At 33.4% G+C, this 12,934-nt stretch overlaps 1 protein-coding gene across 3 annotated transcripts in view; it reads right to left on the bottom strand.

Annotated features, from left to right (window-relative positions):
- ckn (CRK like proto-oncogene, adaptor protein) overlaps nt 1–2,668 on the bottom strand; it is a 378,299-nt gene extending 375,631 nt beyond the window's left edge. Inside the window, exon 1 of one of the 3 annotated variants that reach the window (XM_074181857.1) lies at nt 2,361–2,668. In XM_074181857.1, coding sequence (XP_074037958.1) covers nt 2,361–2,382 — 22 coding nt within the window. In that variant the 5' untranslated portion in view covers nt 2,383–2,668. The remainder of the gene's footprint in view (nt 1–2,360) is intronic. The other 2 variants (XM_074181858.1, XM_074181859.1) reach the window with 2 other exon arrangements.
- Nucleotides 2,669–12,934: the final 10,266 nt, after the last annotated feature.

The raw sequence follows: 12,934 nt of genomic DNA, 5'->3' as shown, positions 1-12,934 counted from the left end.
GCTTAAACAACCTTTTTATTACGTTTTACTTTATTAAAAAAATCATAACTTTTTAGTGAATCACAGTTGAAACTATCTATTATATTAGAGATTAAATTTTTATCCTATGCATCACCAGATATATTATGCCGCAAACTCACAAACAGGCGTGCGATGCAAAACAAAAACGGCAGCCAAAAAATACCAGCAGAGATAAACCGGTCAAGCAACCAAAAATATTTTTATTTTCACATCATATAGACTGATCCCTCATTATTGTAGTCTGCGATAATGTAATTCCGTGTCGGATGAAATAGTAACGGAAATTCAAATAAAACTTCAAACCGACATAAAGCTGATGTCCTTCACTGATTAGAAGACGACTTGACTTGAATTATTAAAACAACTGATTCCTGTTTTCACTGGTTTCACTTGTGAACATCAAATATTACAACACTATTATCATCATAGGAAGTTCAAAGCAAAGATAGAAAAATGAGATATTCACTAATAATTCCATTCAATGAATAAGAAAGAAACAAAAACACCGGACTATATTTTATATCTAAAATATAGTACACTGCAAGGAGCTTTTTTTCTATTTAGCAATTCAATGCATTGCAAAATGAACAGAAGGCAAAATTATAACGACAGAAGTATAAGTGAAGAATCACACAGTATATTGATTACATTGGAGATCCACTCCGGACATCACCTACATATGAACGTCATAGATTACACTTCCTGTGCAAAACTTTCGGCAAAAATGCCTACGTGAGAAATAAATCGCGACAAATCGAATTATTAAAAAAAAACGTGTGTTTACAACAGATAACGTTTCAAACGGGTCATAGATCACAATCCTAGCGATTAAAACGCTGAGATCATGCTCACGCTATGAGAACATGCTGATTGTGAAAAAACATTTTGTAAGCATTCGCTGATAAATTTGCCATACAGACTGAGAGGCTCTATGCAAATCAATAAAAGTGCGTCATTGTAATTTCAGAACCGACTTTCGATGTGATACCTCGGCCTTGCTTGGGATCGCACGTTAAAAGGTAAGACCCACGAATTCACTTGGGTCGCAAAAATCGCCCTGAAAACTCGTTTGGGGGATCGAGTGGGGAACAGTAAGGAAGCAACCGGTCAGAACTCGTTTTAGAACGATACAAATATAAAAAAATAGTTCTTAGAAGACTTTCATCAGACTACAAGCGTACGGATTTTGATATTCTGTTTGTTTTTGACTTTTATCAAATGTTAATGCAGTCAAGTTATGTTCGGCTAGAATACCAAAGAAACTATTCAATAATGCCCGTCAAACTGTTTAATGCTGTTAATTGAAGCATGAATCTCTGCATGAATAGAGCACACTGTTATCTAGTCAATTTTGAATCAATTACTCATTAAGGAGTGACTTTCAGACTCTTGGGATGGATTCATGAATCGTGAAGACGCAATAATTCATATTGGCTAATATTTGTTATATAAAAACGTATAATGTCATTTATAAATATTTATGAATTCTCTGTGTTTAGGTTTCTGTCGCATATGGTATAGGTACTTTTCAAGATGTCAACTTGAGACAAGTGAACTGTCAAAAATGCTAACTAAAACCAAGAACTGCACGGAAGTTTCGACAGAAGTATTACCTACTTTGGGAGTCTCATGAAGTCGTACCGAAAGATAAATATATTTCCTAAACATAAACTTAAGGGTTGGAACATTTGAAATTGTCTTTTAAAAAAGGGAAATTGAGAAGCGTCCACCTAAAATTTTTTTTTAGATACATCCAAGGCCCCAGTCAAACACTAGTCATCATAGTGTAGTTATGAGTTGCTGTTTTCTATACATAACCTAACCGGCTACACAATCGGAAATGTACTTAGATGAAAGTAAGAGAGAACCATTCAAAAATGGGGCGGTGTGTCTTAAAGTCATTGATAACTTTGTTCATAAAAATGCATAAAATTAATTCAATTTCCGTAACATTTTACAGTCAAAATATGACAATCCACCTGTGAATGATAACCTTAAAATAACAACTGAATAGAGCCGTGTATCTTGAATTAGTAACACAACATCGCTTTGAAAGTCATTGATAACTGCGTTTACAGAATTGAATAATTAATAAGATTCCCTTAACATTTTACAGGCCGAAATATGGCAACCATTGTGTAAGTAATACACATAGTTTTAATCACAACTCGCAACAGACAAATCTCTTGATATAACAGGATATCAAAACAATGCGTCCCCACCAAGCACTGCCAACGAAGAACCTTTTCACAATCATTGCAAATTAACTTTCAGATTATAACACTGCAACTCGGCAAGAATAACTTGAAATGACACTAATGTATTCAAAGTGTACCGACCATGTTTAGCTAGCAGAACCATAACAAATCCCTCCACACGGATAGTTTGTGGTAGTAATCACTGATTCTCCAACCGAATCACACACACACTTTGTCTAAGAAATCAGCTTCATGATGACGATAACGAAAAACCGTTCCAGTATCAGTCCTTATCAAAAAAACCGGGAGATAACCGCCTTGACAGTGCTGTACCCACACTTACACGTGCACACTACGAAACAACCGTCACGGAGAGTCACGAAGAACTGAATTTAACTCGCACACAAACTGAACAAACACAAAGACCGGCTAGCGATGGGGAACAACAACCCAACATGGCAGGCAGAAACAACTGGGCATCAGATCGTGGCCAACTGAGACCCTAAAGCTAAGCAAGCAAGGCAAGGTAACCGTGTTAAGGTCGACCAAGATGATGGCTTAGTGAACTTTTTCGGTGGTGATAAACCGCCGCTTTCTGAGGAAAACAGAGGACTTGCGGAAAGTGAAACAAGTGGAGAGAAATTAGTTCATGCTTGATGGAATAATTGAGCGTAATTCGGCTATTTGGTTGATTCCGTTTTAATTGTTTTCACAATTATTTGGTGATTTGATATATTGGTAAAACACTGAAGAGACACGAGTCTATAGCAGGGTCCTAACAAATATTCAAACAAATTGTAAATTACTAACCGAAAAAAAAGTGAATAATCGTGAGATAATAATAATAATATATTGGTAAGTAATTGAATGAAACGCTTGAAAGGAGGAAAATGTACATAATATCAGGGGTGTGATCGAACTTTCTTCCACATTATATCTGCTCATGACCCAATCTAGGTGGGGGAGTGCAAATTGGCAGTCGTGAAATCACAAGAAACTGATTTTTTTGACAGAAACAATTCCACAAAAAATAAAATAACTGTATCTATCTAGAACAAATGCAATTAAAAATTATCAGTCAAAAAACAGAATAAAATTAAAACTTCAAAGTATATATCTAACATTCGCAGTTATTAATACAGGATATTTGTCGAAGAGATTATTTTAAAATCCATTAAAAAAAATGTTAACTTTTGAACTATATATATTTTAAAAATTTTTTACGGTTACACTGATATGAGCCTATCTATTTTTGTTTGTTTAAAAAGTGAACGAAAATCCATTACTTGATACTGAAATTTTATTCACAAATGAAGCCAATTGTTCCAGAAACGCCGAGGGAGCAGTTTTAATGAAAAATTTTTTCTTCATGAGGGCAAAATCACAACCGCAGTTTCTTGAAGAAGAATTGCCAGCTTTGGCGAATGATGTTCTAATATAAAAAAAAATCGACTGTGAAGATGAACTACGAACCTATTCGCCGAGGCCGTCACGGCATTTTTCAAAGGATATGTGAGTCGAAGCTGGTTTGAGGAGGGGTTCACAATGACCCCCCAGCCAAAATCGTGGACGTCAAATTGACGAAACTATATAAAAACTTGAATATATTGAATGAAATAAAAAATAGGTATTCAAAATGACTTTTATGAAAGACTAAAATTTTATAGTACATCACATCATACTAATCGGTGCAGTAAAATTGATTGCTTCTATTGCCTTCACGTTAGAAACAAAGGCAACTACAGCAATAGAAACAATAGTTGAAGACAACATTAGATGATATGCTACATGAACCGAAAAATGCTAAAGAAAATTTCCGAATGTAATTGTCGCAGTACAACTACTGAAAAATCAAAAAAAACTCTTTAATCCGCTTATCAGACCCTTTGCGACAATTATCAAGAATATCAGTAGTAACATTTCTGAAAGACTGTATTCATTCAACGTTGAGAGAAAATAAATATTGACCTAAAAGACTGACTTCTTGTGGATACCGTAAGTCCTTTCCAAAATCTAAAAAACAGATCCTCTCAATGTAAATAAATCATCTAAAATTAATTCTCATTTTCAGGGCTTTTCAGATTTCACTGGGTTTAAAGAATTCGATGCAGGAACATGATTCCAATGGAAATATTGACAATTAAAAGTTTCTATAATTGTGCGCATTCCACAACTATGAATAATTGTTATAATCTTTATGCAGAGCTGAGTTTGTTATAGCATTCCAAATTTCATTATTTGCAAATAATTTTCCAATAGGTTATTGTTTGAAGTTACATAAATCTGTATTTCGCAAGATGAAAATGGAAAAAAATTATTTTATTACGTGAAACGAAAACCATACGTTAACGTATCAACAGAACAAATTAAGAACGAATGAGAAAAAAAAAATCGATTTGAAAATACAGTGGTGCAACCCTTCTCTTTGATATTATTCAGTGTAAAACTCGCCACTGTTTAAAAAATTATATTGTTCAGTGTAAAATGCCTTTCGAGCAATAAAAAAATTCATTCCATTAATATAGCTAGGGTAATAGGAAAGTTATCATAAAGAAATAATTACAATGTTAGCCCCCTTTAGACCCTCCAAATGGACCCAATACACCTTGATTTTTAGCATGTATATCAAGATATTCTTGCTTCTCTTAACCTCCCAGAAAGAGTGCATCTTACGTCCATATAAATGGAGTAAAGATGTCAAAAATATTTTCTTATCAAAGTTTTAGATATCAGTGCATTGCCTTTTGAAAATGATTTGCCAATATATATTATAGTGGATTGAAAAGTGGTGTATCAAAGTTGACAACTGTCATTCGTAGGGTTGGTCTCCCGGAAATCTATCAATTCGACATATTCTCATGACCCTAAAATTTTCATTCAAGTTTTCGCTGGAGTTTTTTTTCAATTCAACGAACCGATTATGTTCCAGTAGGGATGTGTTTTGATATATTTGAAATCAAAAAATATTCCCCTAATAGACAGACCCTTCACTTAAGGTTTTATTGAAAATGGGGACAGTGCAATGTAAAAAAAAATCATACCCATAATTTCTGAATCACCTGGTACATACCCGCGTACTTTCATGAAGAAAATCAACTATGGAAATCAATATCTGATATTTGAAAAAATGAACTTTGATATGCCACACTTCTACGCCACTCTGCTGCTAAAAATAATAATATTTTCATAATTGAAAAAGCATCATTATTGTTCAAAATCTGGTCACCTGGCCCTCTGAGAGAAACTTGGGTTACAACTGCTTGGGTTACAACTATGACATGTTGAGTTGTATGTATAATTTCTTGATTATAACTTAGAAATAAAAAATTGCATCGTTGGCTTCTGAACAAAAAAAGAAAAAAATGTCAGAACAGTTCCAATTTACTCGATTAAAATTATTTATTTTCGTGCATCAAAACTACCAGATGAATATATGAACTTGTGGAATCAAACCTCAGAAGGAAATATTTTTCAATTCAGAAAAAACTTCAATGGCGTAGTTTGTAATGTATTTCAGTTTAGTTTGTGGGATAAATTTTGCTTTCATGAAAAAAAGAGTTTCAAAATGTGTTGAAAGAAAGTGTGTCATTCGATATAGATAATATCATAACAAATACAAAAAAAACCATTGAAACGAAACACTCAGTTGAATTTGTCATTATCCAAATCTACGTAAAAAAGTAAATTATTAAATAAATTACTTTCCAGCTACTCCAAAATCGCAATTTTGGAGTAGATCGCAATCAAACTAAATGAAACTAGGAGAAAGTTTACTCTGTGTTTACTCTAGAATTACTGCGACTTTGCAATATCGGAAATTCCAAGATTGTTCTCAGTTTCCTAATGTTTACATGACTTGACTCGTCAGCAGGGGTTAATCTGAGTCATACAAAAATATTTGCCAGATAGGTATTAAGTATATCAATAACAGGAAGCTGTAAAATTCAACGAAAGTTTTTGTTTATTCATTTTGAACACGTTTTTACTGAACATCTGAATAATAGATTAAATAAATATGATTGAGTTTGTGATTGGGTTATTAAAATGAAATGAATGAAACTACATACTCGTAAGTTGTGGACACGAAACTTCTTCTAGAAGTATTATCAGTGAAGATTTTTCGTATTCAAGAAACACTTTATTGTGGTATTTTCACTTAACAGTTTTAGTCCGGTCAAACTAAAAATAAGAGTGAAGGTACATAAATTTACAACAAGTTGCAAATGCGTGTAATTGTTCAAAACATAGGTAAAAATAAGATTTTAAAATTCCGAATATATGCGATGCCTGGAAAAAAATTTATTCGAGGTCAAAGGTGAAAAATCTGGAAAAAAATTTGGTTTTTCACGATTTTCAGGAAAACGGTGAGTTTTATCATAAAATAACCTGAGATGAAAATTGTAGATCATAAAATTCTCTACAAAAAATGTATCATTCTTTTTTCTTAGAGCCACCGTTTCTGAGATACGACGAGTCAAAAAGTTGTAAAAGTTGTAATCATCATTATATGTATAAGTATGCTATGTATATACATCTCTGAAGTTATAATTCATGTAAAAATATTTTTCTATTGGTATACATGAGTATAAATATAAGAATATCAGGTAGAATGAAATCCAGTCCCTTAATGTGTACGCTAGTGTAACATTGAGCCAACATCTGTCTCCCTGTTCAATTGTGTTAAACAGGATAATAACGATGCCGACGTACTGCTTATTGAAACAGCTATAGAGCAATTATATTTGACAAATACAACTATTATTGTTGGTGAAGATGTAGACTTACTCGTACTTCTTACTGCTCGAACCCCACCTGAAAAAAACTATCTTCTTTCTAAAGCCAGGAAAAGCTCAAAGTCAAACCAAAATATATTCGTCATGAAGTTTATCTACTTCTGCAAAGAGTCAAAAGCATGTACTATTTTTACACGCAATAACTGGCTATGATACGACGTCTGCATTTTACAGGAGGGGTGAAGCAAAATCTTTAAAATGTTTGAAAAACAAGATTTAGTTCAATGTGCTGAAGTTTTCAAAAAAAAAGTAATTCGACTCAACAAGAAATTATCACCAACGGGATTCAGTTTCTTCTTTCTATGTACGAAACTCCGAAAAAAACCACCTGCTTAGATAAGTATCGATATGCATGTTTCGTAAAAAACTCTAAAAATAAGAAACAGGTGCAATTAGCTTGTCTTCGTCCAACCTCAGTTGCTGCTCATCAACATCTTTTCCGGGTTGTTACCAAGTTCAAGTGTGGCTTGGTTATCAGCTAGACCCAAAAGACTGGGGTTGGAAGTTGGTCGACAATGCATTAGAACCTATTCAGACTTTACTCTCATCTGCGCCGGAAAAACTGCTGAACACAATTTTTTGCAAATGTAAAAAGGGATGCAGCGCTAAATGTGGTTGTAAAAAAGTTGGACTGTTGTGTTCTCTGGCATGTACACATTGTCAAGGCCAGGCATGTTCTAATGTTCAATCACCAATACTGGAGGATTCATTTCATACCAACGAGGAAACATGCGATACATCACTCTTGACGCAGTTTACCTACACCCAGGATGAACATCAAGAAGAAGATCAAGAAGAAGACCAAGAAGAAGAATGACAAGAAGAAGTATTTGAAGGTTATGACTCAGATGAATAAATGTTTACATTTTTTAAATTTCAATCGCTTTTATAATTTCCAACCCTTCCTAATATATTTTATTATGCAAGCTGTCGATTTGACAGAATCACAACAGACATGTGGGATAGGCCTACTGGGGAAACCACGTAAAAAAAAACGCGCTAAGTACACAATTTCATAGGTGGCGTGGAAACGTGTGCATATAATGAAGATTACAACTTTTACAACTTTTTGACTCGTCGTATCTCCGAAACGGTGGCTCTAACAAAAAAAGTATTCATACATTTTTGTAGAAAATTTTATGATCTACAATGTTCATCTGAGGTTATTTTATGATAAAACTTATCGTTTTCCTGAAAATCGCGAAAAACCAATTTTTTTTCGACATTTTTGACCTTTGACCTCGAATCAATTTTTTTCCAGGCATCACAAACATTCGGAATTTCAAAATCTTATTTATAACTATGTTTTGAACAATTACACGCGTTTGCAGCTTGTTGTAAATTTATGTACCTTCCAATGTCTAGATTGACCGGATTATTTCATAAAAACGCTATAGAATAGCATCTTAAGGCGTGTGTACACTGTATATAGACGTTTATAGGCACGTCTAAAAGAGCTATTGTAAGGCGAAACAAGTGTTGCATTTTTGTAAAACTGTTCAGTGAAAATCTCACAAAAAAGTGTTTCTTAAATACGTTATGGATTTACATCAAGTATCAGGCGATTCCATCACATAAAATAATTTTTCTATAAAAGTATTTGGTGAGATACCATCGCAACGGCTTAGGCAGCGTGAAGTTGCTTTCGGGCTAACGTTTCGTTGGTGTGCCGCTGTTCCGGGTTCAATGGTGGGAATATAGGGAAAAATGCATGATGGCGCTCCTAGGGTCAAAATACTCCAGACGTAAAATAGGTCCCCAATCGGATCTCCGAGTGGGAGCTGATTCAAGGGCATCATCCTTCAGAAGTTATTCGAAAACCACTATTTCTGACAGTCAGCAGGGTCTTTCTTACATCAGTCCAAAGAGAAATAGCATGGTAATTGCAGTCGCTAAGAGGCCCACTAGCAATTTCAAAATCGATTTCTGCAACATCAGAGGACTCAACTCAAATATAAACTCAGTGCATCAACATCTGCAATCAAATAGTCCTCATATTCTTGCACTCACAGAAACCAAATTCAGTGCTTCAACAAACCCCGTCAATTTTTTTTTATCCCGGCTATGATTTCCATTCCCGATTCAGACATAACTTTGGAATATCTCTCTTTATTAGAAGCGATCTATCCTGTCAACGAGATTAAATGCTGGAACCCCGAAACTTTGATGTTATGTGTTTCGAAATAATATCTCTGAAGAAAAACAACTTTTTGTGGATCTTTCTGTGGAAACAATATATTAGAAATAGGTAAATAACGAAATCAAAATGTCCGAACACTTTTTCTAATAATATAATATATATATATATATATATATATATATATATATATATATATATATATATATATATATATGGAATGGAATGAAGCAATTTTTTTCAGTTCTGAGAATGAAGGCTGATTTTGACTCCTGAAATGTCAAGACAAATATCTAATTAATAAAGCACACAAGTATTACCACTATTCTATAGAAATTGAAAAGTAACGTATGACGAAACGTTCACATATTTATAACCTGGACAAAACGATAAAAACTTTGGGCATTGACTTTGAATGAAAATGAAGTTTAAACAGATTGACAACAACACAGCGAATAAACAGTGATGCAGTTTTGGAGAATCGTCCAAAAACTTTTTGGGCAAGGACTATCTTTCTCCATACTCACATTTTGGCCAATTTTAAATCAATAATTTCATAATAGAAAACTTTTTTCAAAATTTCATTTTGTTTCTGAGACTTTTAAAGTACATTGTTCAATATCGGGGTCCTATTTTCTATTTGGTGTCTTTCTCTAGGATATTTTTTCTTCACGATGTAACTTACAGAAGCTTCGTCCAGGAAGGTGTTTTCAATCTTCTGAATTTCAGTCCCTCAAAATTGAAAGAATAATGTAAACTTCGTACGTACAAGCATTCGAGTTCTAGTGTAAAAACTGCTATTGCGTATACCCATTAGAAATAAATGTTTGTGAATTGAAAACACCAAGTGCTATAATGACCTTCGAAAAAATAATTGAAGGCAACAATGGTACTTTGTACGATAATTTTTTCGAATTAAAATATTCTGTGCTTGAACTAACCTCACAAGCTTGCTTTTGTTTTGTGGCATTAAAAGAAAAACTTTCGTAGTGTCCACTCAGATGATATGAATTCTAAATAATAAATAATCAATAATTTTCATATTTTTTTGAATAGGTATTGATCAGGTGATATTCATTATTTTCACAAAGAAATTCGTCAAATAATTTGTTACTTCTTGAAGAATCTAACACCAAATACATCTTTTACAATGCTACAATTCTCACGAATATTCTCTCGAATATTTTTACAACCAAATTATATTTGGTTGTACCAGAGCCTCGGAATGAAACAATTATGTGGAGGTTTCCGTTTCAATTCGCCATGTATATCACATAAAAGTGTATTTTTTCTATATCTGACTTGGAACTGATTTGGATCATCGCAGAGGAAATTATCTCTACTTTCGATAATAACTTGTTTTATCTGTTCCACAAGCTGATTCTACAAAATACTTTTACTTGTAACCATTCGTGTTTAGAAATAAAGATCCATTCAACCATTGTTTCCAATTTCTCGCGCGTTTTTTGCAAACCACAATTAATGAATGCAACGAACAATCATCAGATGTTCAACAGAAAGAAAAACGAGAGAAAACCGTTACGTGCTGATTATTTTCTATCATAACGGGAAAGTTCATAAGAAAAAATAAATTAGTATTCTAATTCTCCTTATATCACTTATAGCGAACACCGAACTCTGAATGAGAACATGAATGACCTATTCATAAATCAAACGTTGAAAAAGGATTCAATTCCCACAGCTCTCTGTTTGAATTTAACATTCGATTAAGATGTTATCTGTAAAGCACTACTAATATGTAAGGTATTCACTAGGCTGTAACATATAAGCAAGAATGATTATAATACTCTTTTAATCAATATTGAAATCGATCTCCCACGATTCCCTGAAGGTGAGTGATGATAAATTTCGCCTTTTTTGCATTTACTTTCGTTAAAGATTCTGATTTAATAACCAAGGAGTTATTTGAAGAATGTAAATTACTTCTTCAAAAAAGGTGGATTACCAATAAACAAATTAGACTATTTGATATCACTACAATGTATTAATTCTTTCGTCATTTCATGGGGCATATTAGAGAAATCTCGTCAAGTTCTTTCACAGTTTTGACACAATAATTTAACAACTTGGGTTATTGATAGATAGAATTTGAACCTCTGTTATGAAATCAATCTATTAGAAACATTTTTGCTAACTTAGGGAAAAGCGCGTCGAGAGACAATATTTTTGATCTGATGCGTGCAAAGTGTTTTTGACAGAACTTGGATCCCACTTTAGACAATACTGCGATGAGTTTGTTGAACCGTCCGTACTGACACCATCATAATGGTGGTGACATTTTATACTCATGTAGCAATCAAGAAGCCACAATATTATGAGATATATGTGGTTTCACTTGCCACCCATATATCGCTTCTTGGAATAATTTAGAATTGTCGATGTCGTTTAGAATATATTTTGTGGCTCAACAGGCATAAAGTCTCTTCAGAACTCGTTTTCCCTTCCTTTTCGCCATTGAATATTAATGAGTTGTTGAAGATGAATGGACTACAGTTTCGGGTTTGTACCATTATTATTAACACCTACGCCAAAACTAATCTAAAACCGTTTGATATGTATTAATTCTGACGAAACTTCGTTGTAAATCGGATGATTCTAGTCGAGAATACTATCGTGAACGAATTTCAGATGATGTTGACCTGTTGCAATACGAAATACGAATGGTTGTGTATTATTTTATTGACCATATCAATCAAAATTTTAATGTTCGGTTGGATTTTGTATATTCCACCGTGTTTATGTAAATGCCGGCAAACCTAGAAATGTCTTGCATACATTACCAATTCAATTCGAATTCAAATAAGTTGTGAGTATCATCATCAGATATATATCGCTGGAATAATTTCAAGAAAATATCGATGAAAAATGTCTGGAAACGCTGCTACCTTGTTATTTCAGAAGCCGAAGCAGCAAAGGGAATGAGAAAAGTGCTAGTTGACAAAGTGTCGAAGTTGATGTGTGATGTGTACTTTATTTAAATAACTATAACAGTGAAATCGTGAAATGAAGTGATCACAGGCTTTCATTTCGTGTAATGTGTTTTCTCACAAGGATTATTTTCACGACGTTTCGGCGAAGTCTCATTTGTCATCTTCTAGTGATGTCTGAAGTTTGGTCCAATGTCTGTCTCTTCCTTACGAACTACAACCCTCAAAAGTCGAAATAATGCGAATTGAGGATTACCGAGTTATTACATTTTAACGTGCGAGTCATATAGACTCAATTTAGAACTTTTCATGTTTTCCTACTAATTATCATGTCATTCATTCCAATTGCTTTCATTTGCCACAAAAAAAAAATAAGTTTTTGAACATCAGTATTTACAATTCTACAAAAACTCTAATAAATATTTACGCATTCACATATACCTCATGGATTTTCAAAAGATATTTGTAGTTTTTTGAGAAAGAAAGTTTTTGGCTTTCTACTACTCCATCTTGATACATAAAAAAGAAGGATGAGGGAGTCTTCCAAAGAAAGGAAGGAAGTAACTCTATACATGGATGTGTAGATCATGCAAAGAAGTAACTTTCAGACACAAACTGAAAAAAAGTCCTCCTGAAACAGCTACTCAGATAAATATTTTTCCATGGACACTGTGGTACTCGCAAATTAATTTCGAACTATTTTCCCCTCAATTTCACATCAACATACCTAATTGACATTTTGCAACAACCAATTATGCAATAAATTCATTTGACTCCAATTCATAGGTTTGTATATTTGAATTTCAAATTAAACGAGAAACAACCATCTTCTCTACA

The sequence above is a fragment of the Leptinotarsa decemlineata genome, unplaced genomic scaffold (genome assembly GCF_025532065.1).
Source record: "Leptinotarsa decemlineata unplaced genomic scaffold, Ldec_3_MD MMD2_tig00026317_RagTag_RagTag, whole genome shotgun sequence".
In the NCBI taxonomy this organism is placed as follows: Eukaryota; Metazoa; Arthropoda; class Insecta; order Coleoptera; family Chrysomelidae; genus Leptinotarsa; species Leptinotarsa decemlineata.
The sequence above is the reverse complement of the archived record's forward strand: the minus strand, read 5'-3'. Positions and strand labels throughout refer to the sequence as shown.